Source organism: Bufo gargarizans, chromosome 6 (assembly GCF_014858855.1).
Source record: "Bufo gargarizans isolate SCDJY-AF-19 chromosome 6, ASM1485885v1, whole genome shotgun sequence".
NCBI classification, from domain to species: Eukaryota; Metazoa; Chordata; class Amphibia; order Anura; family Bufonidae; genus Bufo; species Bufo gargarizans.
Window position 1 is genome coordinate 88,690,419 of NC_058085.1, and position 18,709 is coordinate 88,709,127.

General features: G+C 43.9%; 1 protein-coding gene across 1 annotated transcript; it reads right to left on the reverse strand.

Annotated features, from left to right (window-relative positions):
* Positions 1–928: 928 nt before the first annotated feature.
* LOC122940943 (ubiquitin carboxyl-terminal hydrolase CYLD-like) lies at positions 929–18,323 on the reverse strand. The gene is made up of 12 exons (XM_044297880.1): positions 18,316–18,323; positions 17,465–17,897; positions 12,493–12,619; positions 8,074–8,212; positions 7,887–7,994; positions 6,612–6,691; positions 6,463–6,529; positions 6,233–6,365; positions 5,901–6,009; positions 5,448–5,566; positions 4,298–4,490; positions 929–2,622 (listed from the first exon to the last, which is right to left on the reverse strand). Exons 2-12 carry the CDS (start codon positions 17,885–17,887, stop codon positions 2,435–2,437), a joined length of 1,686 nt encoding a protein of 561 aa, XP_044153815.1. The 5' UTR covers positions 17,888–17,897; positions 18,316–18,323; the 3' UTR covers positions 929–2,434.
* Positions 18,324–18,709: the final 386 nt, after the last annotated feature.

Genomic DNA, 18,709 nt, shown 5'->3' on the forward strand with positions numbered 1-18,709 from the left:
CGTGCCCTGCGCTAGATCGCGCAGGGCACAGGTTCTTTTGTTTTTAATAACACACTGCCGGGCGGTAACTTCCGCCCAGGTGTGTGTTCGGTGACGTCACCGGCTCTGAGGGGCGGGCTTTAGCTCTGCCCTAGCCGTTTTACTGGCTAGGGCAGCGCTAAATCCCGCCCATCAGTGCCGGTGACGTCACCGGGGTTCCTGTCAGCCCCATGGAGTGCCCGGTACGTCACCGGAACTCTGAAAAATGCCTTTGCCCTGCGCGATTTAGCGCAGGGCAAAGGAGAGCATCGGAGCATGAACTGCTCCGATGCTCATGTCAGGGGGGCTGCTGGGGTGAAAATGGAGGGCTGTCCAGGGTCAGCTCTGAACCTGGACAACCCCTTTAAGTTCAGTAATTCAATTCAAAAAGTGAAGCTGATCTATTATATAGATTCATTACATACAGAGTGATCTATTTCAAGAGTTTATTTCTTTTCATGTTGATGATTATGGCTTACTGTTAATACAAACCCAAAATTCAGTATCTCATAAAATTAGAGTATTGTGAAAAAGTTCAATATTATAGTGTCATGGTGTCACACTCTGATCAGCTAATCAACAAAAAAAACACCTGCAAAGGTTTCCTATGCCTTAGACCTCATGCACACGGCCGTTGTGTGCCCGCGGCTTTATTGGGGCCCGCATAGGGCGGGTCCACGATACACGGGCATCGTCCCATGTGCACTCCGCATCACGGATGCGGACCCATTCGCTTGAATGGGTCCGCAATCACGGAGATGCTGAACAGAAGTACTACAGAGTGCTTCCGTGGTGTTTCTGGCCGTGCCTCCGCACCGCACAAAAATAGAACTTGTACTATTTTTTGCAGTGCAGACGGATCACGGACCTATTCAAGTTGAATGGGTCTCGATCCGTCCCGGCCGCCGCTCAGACGATGCCGGTGCATTGGGGACCGCAAATTGCGGTCCCCAATGCACGGAACGGACCCACAACGGCCGTGTACATGAGGCCTTAAAAGGTCCCTCCGTCTGGTTTAGTAGGCTACATAATCATGGGGAAAACTGCTGAATTGACAGTTGTCCAGAAGACAGTCCAGAAGCCGCCATAAAAGGTTATTGCTAAAGAAGCTAGCTGTTCAGAGTGCTGTATTCAAGCATATTAATGGAAAGTTGAGTGCAACAAAAAGGTGTGGTAGAAAAAGGTGCACAAGCAACAGGGATAACTGCAGCCTTGAAATTATTGTCATGAAAAGTCCATTCAAGAATTTGGGGAGGGATGGACTAAGGCTGGAGTCAGTGCTTCAAGAAGAGCCACCACACACAGATGTATCCAGGAGATGGGCTACAACTGTCACATCCCTTGTATCAAGCCCCTCATGACCCAGAGACAACATCAGAAGCGTCTTACCTGGGCTAAGGAGAAAAAGGACTGGACTGTTGCTCAGTGGTCCAAAGTCCTGTTTTCAGATTAAGCTAAATTATGCATTTTATTTGGAAATCAAGGTTCCAGAGTCTGGTGGATGAGTGGAGAGGCACACTATCCAAGTTGCTTGAGGTCCAGTGTGAAGTTTCCACAGTCAGTGATGGTTAGAGGAGCTACGTCATCTGCAAATGTTGGTCCACTGTGTTATATTAAGTCCACCTGCCCACTCTGCCAAAAGTACCAATTTCTGGTTTTATAACCACAGTATCACTGTGCTTGTTTGGCCAGCAAACTCTCCTGACCTAAACCCTATAGAGAATCTATGCCCGGCAGACTGGAGAGGTGAATGAGGACTTACTGAAATAAATTAACTTTTCGATGATATTCTAATTTATTGTGATGGCTGATGCACCAGTATAATGTTTGGCTGGCAGAAGGCAGAATGCTACATCCACTTGTGGTAGATTATGGATGAGAGGCCTCAGAATCCTTTCCCATAGAGTTAGTTCTAAAATACCTACATAAAATATGCTAATGGCTGCCATACAAGTAATTTTATTGCACATGATGCGTGGTATGCATGCACCTCAAGGACTCATATACCTGACCACCACACATTGTTCATAAATATAGACATATAAAAAAGGAAAAGAAAACTTCCAAATGTTTGGATTTCTATATGGATTTGGTGTCTTTTGTGTCTTTCACACTTTTGAAATTTTTTACACGTTATTATAGCAGAGATACCTTGCCCATCAAGAACGAATATCTGTTGATGAAGGAAAGGTGAAACACAGAAGACATCTTTTGAAAGTCTAGAGCAGTGTAGAAAGCCTGCAGTAATGACCTCTGAAAACATCAGAAGGATTGCAGACTAGGCCCGATACTGGATTCATCTCGTTCGGTGTTAGTTGTCAACTGTCAGAAATGCTCTTAGGTCTACCATCTTTAAACTTGTGTATGGGGAAGCACGAGTAACACAAGATTGTCATCGTTTACTAGGATCTGTAGGTCAGCCACTTTGCATGCTGCGATCTGGGCACTGGTAGATGCACATGTAGATGTCGGAGAAGAATCTTTTAGGTAGGGCGTCCATCTTTGTGAAGTCCACAGCACTGAATTCCTCCTCAGACATTGACAGGTAGTCTCCCAGCTGTGGGCAGGGTCGTACCACTGGGACATTTGTGCCAATTTCATTACCTAAGTTGAAACATAAGCAGGTTGCAATGAAAGAGTTTAAACATATTTTACCCTTCTAGGTTCCTACATCGTACATGAGAAAAGCAACTTGTATCTACACTTGGTAAAGACTTCCAGTGGACTGATTTCCTTAAAGAGATTGGTCACTTCTGATGAGGATATGAACGGGGTCACGAGCACAGCTGCAGCCAATGACTGTCCTGAAGAACGACATGTCCCCAAGTGGCATATGACCCAGCAGTGACCTGCTGCTTGGGGACACATCACCGCTGAGGCCATCATTGGCTTCAGCAGCACACATAACCTTGCTCTACCCCAGCTGTAAGAAAACAAGATCGCTGAGTGGAGCCAGTTTGCCGGACCGGAGCTGCTGGGAGCTGGTGAGTATGATTCTTGTATTACATACCACATGCTACAGGGCTAATTAGAAATGAAACTGCACTGGAAACCTGAGGTGCACAGAGAGGCTAGGCCCCGCCCCCCAATTAGCATAAATAATAAAATCCTTTTTTTCCCCTCAGGAATGCTACAGCCAATTTTCACAAGACATGTACCACTGTAATCCACAGGATCAACCCCACCAGGCCGTATATTTAATAGGGCGGATCCTGCTGACAGATGCTCTTTTAAATGTATGGCCATACAGGACAGATTTTCCCACAGCAGAATTTCCTCTGCAGATCTTGCCATGATTTGTTGCGGATTTCACCCTCTGTACTGGAAAAGGTGAAATTCACAGTGGACGTTCGCAACACTAATTGATCTCCGTGATCCATGGTGCAGTCTATCCTTTCTGTGTGGACACTCCCGGAAGAAAAACTGGAGAAAATGGAGTTTCGCATGATAAGGCCTCATGCACACAACTGTATTTTCGGTCCGTGTCCGATCTGCAGAAAAATGTGGATGCGGACCCCATTTCAATGGGGCTCCAACAGATGCGGACAGAACATTGTGTACTGTCCGCATCCGTATGTCCGTTCCGTGGCCTAGCAAAAAAAATAGAACATGTCCTATACAAGCATAGGCATTTGTAACATAGTGTAGGAACTGCGGAAGGGGAAAATGCAGAATGCACATAGCCGATATCCATGTTTTGTGGATCTGTGATTTGGGGACTACAAAAACGGATATGGTCGTGTGCATGAGGCCTAAATATTCACACATATTCAGGGGTTCTTTGACATTTTGGGCTCTAAAATGATATTAATGATAATATTTTGCCAGACTTCGATAGAGAGGGGCGGACCGGCCATAGACTTAACAGGGAAATTTCCTGGTGGGACAATGCTGATGGAGCCACCCGAGCCCTCCTCATGGCTGCCAGCCAAGTACATAATGATCTGATTCTCTCAGCATTAATTAATGCTCGGGGCTCCAGGTACATATGAACCTGGCCGCCAGCCGCAGGAGCCCTCCTGAATTCAACTGTACTGCTGCCCTTTGGAAGGTGATATCTTAGAATATTGCAGCAAGGATGGCAGTATTTTGTGCTGCCCTATGGTATTGCTGGCTCCCACCTCCTTCGGTTGTCCCTGCCTACTTGGGTTGGCCATGTCTTCTGTCACTTTCGATTTGCCTACAATATGGGGCCACTTTTAGTTTTCTTTGCCAGGGCCACTTTAAAAGTTTTCAGTTCGCTTCTGTCAATATTACTTATAAAAAGTAAATTACATACCTATTCTTCCCGCCATACTGTCAAAGAAGACCCAAGAATTTTTGCCTGGTCCATATTTAACAAATGAGACGAAGTGACTGGTCTTTATGCAGAGAACGGCCAACAATTCAAGTTTCTGTTTTTGGTTAGAAACATTAGTTTGCGTTTCAAGTCTTGTAGGTTTGTGATCCTTCATCTGATTGCTTGAATGAACCTATAGGTAGAGAGGACAATTATGAGGCACCACCGTAGATAGGTCTATAGCATATTATATACAGTGTGTAATAAATGCCTACCACTTTTTTTTTTGAGGACTGTGCAAAAAACACAACCTACTCCAAAGCTAGTGTAGAAGTCCAGGAAGCTCGGAAATGTTACGCAAGTCAGTACCTATAGCTTACACTTTCTTGTAGCTCTGCCCCTTCTGATTGGCTGCTGTGTGCAAACTCAAGCCCGTTACCAGGAAGTTAGTGCAGAATAACTATAAAGTGAGACAAGTGATCCTAAAGGTGCAAATACACCATACGCTCTTTCGGCCGACAGCTATCTCTCCCCACTTCTACATATACACTCAGTTTGACCAAGCATGTATGCGGTTTCAGGGTTGAGAGAGGAGAAAGCCCTGCCAGATACCTCTAGCGATGGCTTATCTCCCTGAAGAACAAAAGGATCGGGTGAAAAATTCAATATGCACCATGCTTCTCTCCTGAGTAGAGTCTTCTCTCCCTGGTATAGTTGAGGGCTCCCAAATACAATAGATTCTTGTCTGGTCTTGCGGATACTGATAAATTTGGACGACAATACGCTAATGTCCATGGGGGTCTTTAGACTAGGTTCACATTTTTGTTGAAGGCACAGCTGTAGGTTCCAATGTTTTTGACAGGAGAAATAGCAATGTATGTGGCACTATTTTTTTCCATACAAGCCTATGCACCCTGTTATAAACAATGAGGGTCTCTCATGTGCCACTGGTGTCAATGGTCTGATGGATCCGGCACAGCGTCGTGGCTTCTGGCTATAATGTGAATAGAGGAGATGGGAATGTCACCTTAAATTACTGGCGAGATTTACCTACTATCTGGTCTCCACATTCTATGCTTTGGAGTATACATACAGTATTTCAACTCAAGTAGAGTGTGTTCTAATATGTATATATACTTCAGATACTGACCTGCTCCTCACAAAGCTGGCAGAACTGGCGGACATTCCCATCCGTGGTTAAAGGATCGGCAAGGCACTGGGTACATTCATACTCGGCAGAACTCAGACATAGACAGCACACCATGCTTCCTGCAGACAAGTAGATCAACCATATATTGCAATTATAATAGGGCAATAAGCATATACTGAGATCTTCTATACCATATCCCAAACTGTCTGCCGAAGACCTTCTTGCACACCACTGAATTTTTGCTACCCACATTATTTTGCAGACAGCACACTGACCCATTGATATCTATGGGGACATGCAATATCTGTACTTTTTTGGATCCATGTGGCCGATGCATTTCGTGGATCTGTTTTCTGCAGACCGAGATATGGACACGGCCGTGTGCAAGAGCCTAACGCAGTGCTAGACTAGGATTGCTCGAGCCATACTGCTAGGGTAAAATATGTGACTTACTTTTGTGCAGCATGTGATTGATGTCCAGTTCCAGGGAAGGAAATATATATGGGAACATTTTAAACTTCTTGCCAAATCTTGGCATCTGAAGGATGAGGCAACTTGGAACCTGCAAATAGTACAGCATGCGTAAGCTTCAAGGAAATGTGTACCCAACATGTATCATTGATGTGTTGCGTGACCTTCGTGTTTTCCTATGGGAGTTGCAGGTGAAATTGTGGTGATTGCAAGAATCTCAACCAAGCTGAAATTGTTGCTATTGTTGTCCAACTTTTCCCCCCATAGGGAAACATCAAGATCGCATTAGGGTGAATTTGTAGGAGAGTGTTCACCTGGTCAAATGTTAGGTTCTCATAGAATCGGAATGACCTATCCATAAGGGTCTGGACACTGGGAACCTTTAGGGTTCCATCTCTTTCCACAATTATTTGATAGCTGTTGCATTCCTGGGTCTTGTTATTACATCTGTAATATCGAAAAAGATATCGCCATGTGATTCAGCTGAAAAGGCAACGCAGTTGTGTCGTACATGCCTGCCAGTGACAGAATCATGAACTAATACCTGATTTTAAGAAGTGGCTCCACTGCTAGAACCTCATGTAATAAGGCACTTAGAAACTCTTCAGGGTCTGGAAGAGATTGACCACATGAGATGAATAAAGCTGACAACATGTATCAAATAACTAAAAGTACCTAAAATTACAAACCAACCTTTCTCCTCCGTAACAAAGGTGTCACATCGAAGTAGTTTTCTGAGCTTCATGACATTCTCAGCATGTACAAATCCACTCCTGTAATACGATGTGAAATATGATGTGAAATACAGAAAATATCCCACATCTTGTATAACATTAGCAGGAGGAACAGTTATATGGAAAACCACTACTACTGTAGATTGTACTGTATATAATGTATACTGGCTCAGTTTAAAGCAGCTTTAAACTACAGTTGATGGTTGATACTTGGATTCAATCCAAGGGAAAAAACGCAGTTTCCAGGGGCGGCGTTCGGGCTGTAAGTGCCCAGGCCGCTCTGCCTTCTTCTCACATAACCCCTCCCCAGCCTGTTGCTTGGCCCGCCCTGTAAGCCTCTTGCGTGATCCAGTGTACTGTATGAGATCCCGCCGGCGCATGCGCATTGCATGGAGCGGTGCTGCTGCCCACAATGGTCACCACAGTGCGCAAGCGCAGGCGGGATCTCATACAGTACACTGGATCACGCAAGAGGCTTACAGGGCGGGCCAAGCAACAGGCTGGGAAGGGGTTATGTGAGAAGAAGGCAGAGCGGCCTGGGCACTTACAGCCCCAACGCCGTCCCTGGGCACTTACAACCCCAACGCCGTCCCTGGGCACTTACAGCCCCAACGCCGTCCCTGGGCACTTACAGCCCCAACGCCGTCCCTGGGCACTTGCAGCCCCAACGCCGTCCCTGGGCACTTGCGAGCCCTCATTTACATATGAATACAACAGCGTTTTTTTCCTTTGGTGAACATCAAAACAAAATAAGACAGGTGCCATTTGATTCATCTATAGTTATGCTACAGTACCATATAAGCAGTGTATGGTGGCAGACTCCCTTTAACCCCTTCTAACAGTTATTTCCATGCTTGTTGTCCATTCTGTCAAGCAGAACTCCTATTGAATTTGCTTGTCAGATCAATTCACTGACAGGACATCATAAGATCTAGGACTCTCTTTGAAGATGTACAAAAGATCAACTTGCAGCCATACTTAGAAATTGTTAATGAAAATGCTCGTATACAGGGGCGTAGCTAAAGGCTTATGGGCCCTGGTGCAAGAGTTAGGCTTGGGCTCCCCTTCCTTCAGTGCTTTGTGTGTCTTCTTTTGCAGCACAAGGGTCTTTGGGCCCCCTCAGGCTCCTGGGCCCGGTAGAGACTGCTACCTCTGCACCCCCTATAGCTACGCCCCTGCTCGTATAGCTATTTGTATGTGGATGGGCAGATCTAGTTCTCTAAAAGTGATGTACCTTCTCAGTGGATTTACAATATCTTGCCGCAAGATTCGCTGTACTTTGGCATCACAAACATCAGGAGAGCGTAAGATGTGATCCAAGGCAGAAGAAAACGCAAACAGACTGTCAAAGAAAAAATCAGAGTGTTTTATAGGATTTAGGTTTCTGTGTCCTGTTTTACTAGGAATTCATTAGTCCTCACCTGAAAAGGGTGGTATCTAGATAGCAAGAATTGTAGTGGCCTTGAATGCCTTTTCTCTGTCCAACCATCTTCTCCTGAACATCAGATTCATGCACAGGTGGATGGTCCTTTAAGCTGTCTTCCAAGACACTGTACATATCTGGGCAGATACAGGAAAAACACATTTAATAATGTGTTTTTAATCTTATATTTGCTGGATTAAAGGGTCAGGCTCAAACAACTTCATTTGGTACTTGGGGACATGGATACCCAAAAAGGGATCTATGTTCTTGTACAATCCATTTAGAAGAGACATATGTAGACAAACGTTCCCCTGTGTTCCCAGGATTAGGTTTTGAGGACAAAATTTAACAGGGTGTGTATATTATATATGTTGTTGGAACACAGCCAAATTACACAGCATTATATAGCTAGTGCAGGGCATGACGGGGTGGTGTATAACTCAAGAGTTGCAAAGAACACCTATGTTAGGAATGTTGTACTTCTGTTCCATCATAGGAGCAGAAAAACAAAATTCAAGCTGTGACGCATCTGCATGACTGGCACCAACAGAGGTCTGTCAGATTCCATCATCATGTCCGTCAGTTTGCCAGAAAACATAGTGCCATATGCCGTGCCTGCGGCAGGACTTAATAGGCATCCAGTAGAAATCCCATAGACTACCATAGTACACTATTGCAGTTTATGGTATAAGCCATTGAACGATTACAGGCTCAAGACCCCAAAGGAGACAAAAAATTGAAGTGAAAAAATATAAAAAACAAATCCACAAAAATATCAAAAATAAAATTCATTCCTTTTCCCTACTTTACATATAAAAAAATAAATTCATAAAAATTATGTTCAATCTATTAAAACACATACATACAGACGTGGACAAAATTGTTGGTACCCTTTGGTCAATGAAAGAAAAAGTCACAATGGTCACAGAAATAACTTTAATCTGACAAAAGTAATAATAAATTAAAATTCTATAAATGTTAACCAATGAAAGTCAGACATTGTTTTTCAACCATGCTTCAACAGAATTATGTAAAAAAATAAACTCATGAAACAGGCATGGACAAAAATGATGGTACCCCTAACTTAATATTTTGTTGCGCAACCTTTTGAGGCAATCACTGCAATCAAACGCTTCCTGTAACTGTCAATGAGACATCTGCACCTCTCAGCAGGTATTTTGGCCCACTCCTCATGAGCAAACTGCTCCAGTTGTGTCCGGTTTGAAGGGTGCCTTTTCCAGACTGCATGTTTCAGCTCCTTCCAAAGATGCTCAATAGGATTGAGGTCAGGGCTCATAGAAGGCCACTTTAGAATAGTCCAATTTTTTCCTCTTAGCCATTCTTGGGTGTTTTTAGCGGTGTGTTTTGGGTCATTGTCCTGTTGCAAGACCCATGACCTGCGACTGAGACCAAGCTTTCTGACACTGGCTAGTACATTTCTCTCTAGAATTCCTTGATAGTCTTGAGATTTCATTGTACCCTGCACAGATTCAAGACACCCTGTGCCAGACGCAGCAAAGCAGCCCCAGAACATAACAGAGCCTCCTCCATGTTTCACAGTAGGGACAGTGTTCTTTTCTTGATATGCTTCATTTTTTCGTCTGTGAACATACAGCTGATGTGCCTTGGCAAAAACTTCGATTTTTGTCTCATCTGTCCACAGGACATTCTCCCAGAAGCTTTGTGGCTTGTCAACATGTAGTTTGGCATATTCCAGTCTTGCTTTTTTATGATTCGTTTTCAACAATGGTGTCCTCCTTGGTCGTCTCCCATGTAGTCCACTTTGGCTCAAACAACGACGGATGGTGCGATCTGACACTGATGTTCCTTGAGCATGAAGTTCACCTTGAATCTCTTTAGAAGTCTTTCTAGGCTCTTTTGTTACCATTCGGATTATCCGTCTCTTAGATTTGTCATCAATTTTCCTCCTGCGGCCACGTCCAGGGAGGTTGGCTACAGTCCCATGGATCTTAAACTTATGAATAATATGTGCAACTGTACTCACAGGAACATCTAGTTGCTTGGAGATGGTCTTATAGCCTTTACCTTTAACATGCTTGTCTATAATTTTCTTTCTGATCTCTTGAGACAGCTCTTTCCTTTGCTTCCTCTGGTCCATGTCGAGTGTGGTACACACCATATCACCAAACAACACAGTGATTACCTGGAGCCATATATATAGGCCCAATGGCTGATTACAAGGTTGTAGACACCTGTGATGCTAATTAGTGGACACACCTTGAATTAACATGTCCCTTTGGTCACATTATGTTCTGTGTTTTCTAGGGGTACCATCATTTTTGTCCATGCCTGTTTCATGAGTTTATTTTTTTACATAATTCTGTTGAAGCATGGTTGAAAAACAATGTCTGACTTTCATTGGTTAACATTTATAGAATTTTAATTTATTATTACTTTTGTCAGATTAAAGTTATTTCTGTGACCATTGTGACTTTTTCTTTCATTGACCAAAGGGTACCAACAATTTTGTCCACGTCTGTATTTATCATGCATGATGAAAGCCATAACCGTAGTGGAAAAAAGTGATCATATGGCGATGCAAAGTTTTGTAGTAAAACACAATAAAATCTATATACACTTGGTATCATTGTTCTTGCACTGACCCGCAGAATAAGGTCGCCATGTCGCGAACAGTGAACTTTGTAAAGGCAAAATCCCCCTAAAATGGCCGAATTGCGTTTTTTTTCTTCCAATTTCACCCCCCAAAGAATGTTTTCCCTTTTTTTAAATACAAGACATGGTAAATTAAATTACAAGACACAATAGGCCTCATATGGCTATGTGAACGGAGCAGTTAATAAAGTCATGGCTCCAGGAAGGCAGGGAGGAAAAAAAACGCAAAAACATAAATTGTCCCGGTCTTGAAGGGGTTAAAGAGGTTTTATCCTCTGGATGGGTCATCAGTATCTGATTGGTGGGGGTCTGATACCCGGGACCCCCGCCGATCAGCTGTTTGTGAAGGTGCTCGCAGTAGTGGTGCCCCAGCCTTCTGACTGCTCACTAAGCACAGCGCCCTACATAGTATAGTGGCGGTGCTTGGCATTGCACTCAGCCCTATTCACTTCCATGGGGCTGAGTGACGCCTAGGCCAAGTGACCAATGAAAGTGACTTCACATGGCCTAAAGAGAGCTGTGAGAAGGCCATGGCGCTATGGTGAATGTCGGTGCCTTCTCAAACAGCTGATTGGCAGGAGTCTTGGGTGTCCAGAGGATAGATCATCAGTAGAGATTAGCGAAGCGACTTCAGATGCTTATAATGCTGTACGGAGATCCTTCTCCATACAGTATTAGATTGTACTGCCTGCGATGATTCAAAGTCCGTTATTCACGAAGTCACGCGGGACTTTGTTGAATAACTTCAGGTAATTGATTATTACAGTGAAAAACCTTGGAACCGAACTCGGCTTAGCGAAAGAGGCTTTAGATGTAGCATCTGAAACTCGCTTTGCTCATCTCTAATCATCAGATAAAAATATCTCAGAAACCCTTTCTAAGGCTACTTTCACATATGCGTTGAGATCCGGCAGAGGAGGAGGAGGAAAATGCTCCACTTTTGTAACCATTCATTGTCAATGGGGACAAAACTGAACAAACCGTAAAAGAATGGATCAGAATGCGTTCCATTCCGGTTTGTTGCGTTCTGTGACCAGACACAAAACCGCTTCAATCTGTGGTTTTGTGTCCGGTTTGCGAAACTGAATAAGCTGGATCCGGCACTAAAAACAATGTAAGGCAATGGTGCCGGATGCAGATTTTTTTCCCATTGCGCCCACTGACTAACAATGGTGTTAGTGCCGGATCTGGTTTGTCCATTTTTTTAATTTAATACAACCGCATCCGGTTGTATTAAATCGGACTATAGCGTTTTCCTCCGGTATTGAGATCCTCTGTCGGATCTCAAAACCTGAAAGGAAAATGCAGATGTTAAAGTAGCCTAAGAAACATACAAAAAATTTGGGAAAATTATATTAAAATGATCTTGGAGACTGTTTACGGCATCCATATGTGTAAGCGCTATAAAATCAGGCCAGGGACATCAAATGAGAGTTGTAAATGCCTTAAAGGTTAACATGTTGTAATTACAATTATTACATACTAATTATCCTTGCAACACGTGTCACTCCCACGGTAAAACAAATACAGGCTTAATGGCATGCCGTGACAAAGGCAGATGGGATTCTGGGATTGCTTTCATTGATGACGTACATTGTACCCGGGCAACATTAGGAAACTAAAAGGCATCAATAAGACGTCATAGAACTTGGATCAGTTTCCAAAATACCAGAATCATCTGCCCCATCATCTTTACGACAGCGGATAATGCCAAACTTTTCTTCGTTTCTTATATACGGTACCTAGCTGCACTCGACCACAGTATTATTTGATAGACATGTACCTTCTTCTTCCAACCTGGGTCCGTTTCCTCTGTACTGTGGATAGCGCTGTATGCTAGAACTTACAGCCAGAACATCGCCCGCATCAATCTTTATCAATGGCGTGGCATTATCGTTGAACTCTCCATCCTGCAAAATATTACCAAGTCTTGTAAAAGTCATATAAAAGTAAAATGTCTTCAGATTATATTTCATGTCTTAGAGGGCGCTCAAGTCTATTTTTGAGTTATGACTGCACCTGGATAACATGGTAAAGGAATACCAATGGAAATAGTATTTCGCAGGTCTCCATTTTTAATTACGTTTATTGCTATGAAGTTTACATTGTATATTATGTTTGTTGACTTAGCGCAATTATAGAAAATGCAGCTAGCGTGAGCATGCCATGGGGATGTTGAGATATAAAATAAACTTTTACACGAATAGGTGCACTACTGTGGTGGATGCAATCAACAAAATCTGACTAAACCCTCACACTGATGTTAAAATGAAACTTTAGCCAATATATCCTTATATGAAGGACATACCGGAGCCCGCGCACCACTTCAAGGTATCTCAGGTGGCACGGGACCTAACGCTAACCTACCTGTGCCGTATGAGCAGTACCAGGGGTCAGTGGGTGAATTACAGGAGCGTAAGGTCCGACTCACAGCAAACAGCTCCCCCGTTACCTCCAGTGTGAAACCACACATACAATGGGAGGAGGGAGGAGGCTGAGTCCCACCCAAGGCTGACTGAACTGATGAACGCCTCACAGGTGATATCTTGACGTGGTGCGCGGGCTCCTTCATATAAGGATATATTGGCTAAAGTCTCATTTTAACATCAGTGTGAGGGTTTAGTAAGATTTTGTTGATTGCATCCACCACAGTAGTGCACCTATTTGTGTAAAAGTTTTCATATAGTCAATTGCATCCACACATTTTGTTATCTGGTGTAGGATGTTTTTGTGGCACTTGTGGTCCGCTGCAGGCATCCTCCATTGCATGAATTTTTTGCTGGGGATCTCCATTAGCAACGGACCACATGTGCAGGATTTGCTCCCCCGGTATAGATGCATAACGGCATACGGAGTTGAGCATTTCCTGCTTTTTGAGACCACGTTATTTTGTCATGTAGTTTATAAATGTTGAGATATGGCATGAACATGGTATGGTCACACGGTTATATTAGCACGCCGTTTAGGCGCAAAATTTACTTCAAAATTCCATGCATTTTCTGTGCCGTTTTTGTTAAGGGTACGTTTACACTGTAGATTTTAATGCTGTCTAACTCTGCTGCGTACCCAGAGGCAGAAACAGACGCTGCTACTGATGCAGTTGTTCACTTTGAAAGCCGCGGACCCTCTTGCATCTTAGTTACATTGAATTGAGCTAAACCGTGAGCGGTCATCCACTGTGGCTTCTAACGGCATCCATCTGGACATCACGCCAGGAAGGGACATGTCCCTTCTTGTCAAGGTTGCAGCTTTAAAGGGGTTTTCCCATCTCAGACATTAGGGGCATATCGCTAAGATATGCCCCATTGTTGGATAGGGTCGGGTCCCACCGCTGGGACCCGCACCTACACTGAGAATGGATGCCAAAAGTTGTGGAGAGCGCACTGCGCATGCTCAGCCGCCCTCCATACATTTCTATGGCGCTGCTGAAAATAGCCAAGCGCTGACTCAGCTATTTCAGTTGGCCCTATAGAAATGAATGGGAGCGGTGGCTGCAAAACCGCAGTGCGCTCCCATTCAGTACTATGGGGAAAACTCTTGGCGGCCACCAACTTCGCTGCTCCGTTCTCTGTGTAGGTGGGACCCGTACCTATCAGACAATGGGGGCATATCCTAGTGACATGCCCCATTGTCTCTAATGGGAATACCCCTTTAAACCACTGGCCTGTGAACTGCAGCACAGCCTCCTATTAAAAGCAATATGAGGCAGACACCAATCGTCCGCCAATGGAATTTTGGCACAGTGTCGCGCCAAATTTATGCTGTCAAATTCCACTGTGTGAATGGGCCCTAAAGGTACCTGATTAGTACACAGAAAATCTGCATAAAATCCACATCAATACCGCTAAAATGCACATATATGTGCACAATTAATCACGTTTTTTGTGCGTTTTTATGCAGTTTTTGGTGTGGATTTTCGGTTTATGTTAACCCCATTGAAGTCTATGGGAAAAACCGCTATCTCTAAAGTGCAGAATTGCACAAACAATTGACATGATGCGGATTTTAAAGTATGCACAGCAGGTCAATTTCTGTACGTACAGAATGAGCAAAGTGGATATGAAATTTAGCAAATCCCATTCACTTTAATGGTACCATATTAGGGTCCATTCACCTGACCGTAAATCTGCAAATTGCTGATCTGCAAAAACACGGGTACCGGCCGTGTGCGTTCCGCATTTTGCAGAACACACACGGCCAGCCTTATGATAGAAATGCCTATTCTTGTCGGCGATTGCGGATAAGAATAGGGCATGCTCTATCTTTTTTGCGGGGCCGTGGAACGAAACTAAGGATGTGGACAGCAAACTGTGTTTTGCTGCCCCATTGAAATGAATTGGTCTGCACCTATTTAGCAAAATTGCGGAACGGTTCCGGATCCATTCATACGGTTGTGTGAAAGGACCCTTAGGCCGAATGCACACGGCCGTGTACGAGTGTATTACTGTAGTGCAGCGGCGGCATGAAGCGCACGGCATCATAGCAACCAATGATGCCGTGCGCTCCTGCTCTCAGCCGGAATCCAGGGCGTGTTACCACGGACCGTTCACGGCCGTGAAACACGACCGTGTGCATTTGGCCTAAGGCCTCATGCACACGACCGTTGTTGTGTTCCGTTCCACAAAATGGGGTTCCGTTGTTCCCTGATCCGTTTCTGTTTTTGTTTCCGTGTGTCTTCCTTTATTTTTGGAGGATCTCCAGACATGAAGGAAAGTAAAAAAAAAGTCTAAGTCAAGTTTGCCATGCAAATGATAGGAAAAAAACTGGCGCGGACGCGGATGACAATCTTGACTTGATTTTTCACGGACCCATTGACGGATCACGGACGCAGATGACAAATGGTGCATTAGCCGAGTTTTAAACGGACCCATTGAAAGTCAATGGGTCCGCAGAAAATCACGAAAAACGGAACAACGGACACTGAATGAAACAACGGTCGTGTGCATGAGGCCTTAGGCTGTGTTTTTTCCACATAAAAATCCACACAGAATAACGATGGGTAATCCACATCATGTGCAGTTAGTGTTATTCTGTTTTTGGTGTAGATTGTGATGCTGATTTTGATGTGGTTTTTAGGCCTTTACCATATATGAAAAAAAAAAAATCTTCAATCAACGCCTGGAAAAAAAAAACACTCAGTATGAACTACAGCGATTGCCAACTGAAAACCATAGGAGGTGGATTACGCATGGATTTTGGTGTGGAAAACATGTCAAAATCTGCATGAAAAATACGCCTTGTGAGCATGGCCTTAGTATGTGACCACAAAGGGCAGATCTGCCACAGAAGTTTCTACAGATTTTACCATCTGCCTTGCAAAAAGTGAGATCTGCATTGTAAAACTGCTAAATACATTGATTTGCTTTGGATTTAAAATCCAAAACACAAGTCAATTTTTTGCGCAGCATGTAAGAGATGAGATTTGTTGAAATTTCATCCACTTCACTGGTAGTGTAAAACACTGTGGATAATCCGCAAGCAATTTTTCAATGTTCCCGTATGGCCGTACCCTTAATATAGGCCATGACGAGGACTTGAAAATACATAGCATGCCATTAAATCAACACTTATTTTGTCCACCGCATGTGTTAGACCTGCATTGTACTGGACTTTATTGTGGATTTTCATTGCAGAATTACACAATGTATGTCTAGGAGAATATTAGGGTACGGCTACACTGGTGCACAACGATAGCGGCTGGATCGTTGGGTAAGTCTCCAAAAATCCACTTGCTCAGCGATCCCACTCATTTCTATGGGATAACCACTACTCCGCTATCCTGGCCACGACACGTCGTGCTACCTGTGTTGCCGTGTAGCTGTACCCTTACTTATGAAACTCTTCCTTTTTCCAATATTTCATGTTATATTACGATGGATGCAGACTATGGGACAGATTCATCATAGGTTTTACATCACTTTCATGTCGTATAAAAAGTCGGAAATTATGGCGCTGTATTTGCACTTCTCAGTGTTGAGAGAAGTGGGCAGAGCTTAGCGAGAGGGGACATGGGCTCCTAACGAGAGGGGACAGCTTCACTATAATTTACACCTTGGCATAAAGTATAGTTCAAACCTACAGCCGCCTTAATCTAGACAGATGCAATCAAAATGTGCTGCTCTTCAACCTTGTGGGAGAAAAGACCCGTGAACATCTTTCCTCTCACTTGTTTGCTAAAGTTGCCAGTGTGGATAGGGACTGTGCAGGTTAAGGCTAGTCCATAGATGACAATGGGTTTTAGCCCTGTCCTCATATACCTGTCATAATCTCATAATGATAGCAAGAGACTGCCCCAAAACCAAAGACTGGCACCCATACATCTAGTGTAGGTGCCTGCTAGAGAGTTCCTCCACATATGGTTTCTCAGCCAAACCGTGCTTTCATTAAAGGAGCGCCCATACAGACTTCTTCCATGCCCAGGCCAAAAAATAAATAAAAAAATCTTAAAACACTCACTTTATTCTAACTCAAGCCTTGCCAGAAAGTGATATGTGAACGGCAAACAAGCGGACACTCACTTGGCTACTTGCGCTTATCTCTCTCAGCAAAGTCTAGGCCGATGAAGTTACTCTTTCATCAGAGAAGCCGGACTTTGCAGGAGACCTGTAAATTTAGGGAATTGAGAGATCCCCATTTTCTGCGCCCCCTATTTTCCTTCTTACAATCTCCAGAACCGCTTCTTATGCTGTACAACCTTGTTTGATGGCCAGTAGGGTATGAGTACTATTGAATTATTATGTTATAGATTTACTCACCAGTAATTCAATTTCAACCAGTAACTTTGTAAGCTCACACAGTCCTGATTTTTCAGAAAGTTCCCAGATGCCAGTGGCTACACCCACTGCGGCATAGCCCCGGTAACGCACTCGGACAACATCGCTAATCTGCAATGCACACACTGCAAGAAATAGCTTCTCGTTGGCCAGAAGATGAAGCCGCCGTTGAGGTGATCCAATCCCATACAAAAAGGCTGACTCTCTCCGGCTGAGGAGCCGTACCACGTTTCTCCTCACCAATACTTCGGGACGTGAAGGCAGGTCCATGATACGACCATGTGTCTGGTCATTGTCTAGAAAAACACCTATGAATCCAGAGGCCACCTTGTGCCGGCCAGTCATAAACTCTCTGAGGACAATAAATGGCTTCGGAGACTTGGCTGTGGAACTCATACTGGACATTTTGTGGAACCTGAAATTAAGGGTCAATATCTTAGACATCATAATAAATAGGCAAGAAGGGAACAATGAGACAGATTTTAGATGAATAGGATTTAGGGCCAGGTTTTTTCCTGCATTCGAGTAAACCAAAGAATAAAACACAAAGTACAGCAACAACTACTACCACTGACTGCTCAGGACCTTCCCCTCTATGAGCCAAAATACATAACCACTTTGTTCTGAAGGTTTTCTGCCATCCATGTATTTCATGGCAGCCATTCATCTGAAATGTTTGACGGGTTCTGACATTGGAGTCAAGAACTGGACTCCAGGCTTCCATATGAAGGGTCTGTTTAAGCGATGGAAGGGCTCTACCCTCCCCATATATATTGCTAAATACTTTGCAAATGTTGATACAGCATCAGTAATACCCCAGGACTGTAACTTACCTGGTGAGGGTGTCACTCTCTGTGTAACCTGTGTTCTGCAAACGCACTATTTATACTGCAGGTATGACAGAGCAGCATGTGAGATACACCCATCTAAACTTGGCAGCATGGCTTGTATCTACATGCACTGACCACTTGTGTAGTAACCAATTAGATAGATAAATATACAGTAGATATGAGATAGATAGATCTGAGATAGAAAGCATTTGGGGTGAATAAAGCGTGTCCACTACCCTTTCACCTTATTTTGGAGTTCTGCCTCATTCTTCCATCGTACATCTATTGGCTTGCAACCCATGACCTGGAGGGACTGCTCCTACTACATTCTCCTGTTTTGGCTAGTGCTGCTGTTCTCTTTGGGAAAGATAGATACTATAGATAGATAAATAGATAG

Bases quoted from the DNA above. Each gene is read 5' to 3' on its own strand.
- LOC122940943 (XM_044297880.1), bottom strand. From the start codon at position 17,887: ATGTCCAGTATGAGTTCCACAGCCAAGTCTCCGAAGCCATTTATTGTC. The intron at 12,620-17,464 runs GTGAGTAAATCT...AATATTTTGCAG, and splicing joins TGGTTGAAATTGAATTACTG to GATGGAGAGTTCAACGATAA. The intron at 6,366-6,462 runs GTATTAGTTCAT...TCGATATTACAG, and splicing joins GAGCCACTTCTTAAAATCAG to ATGTAATAACAAGACCCAGG.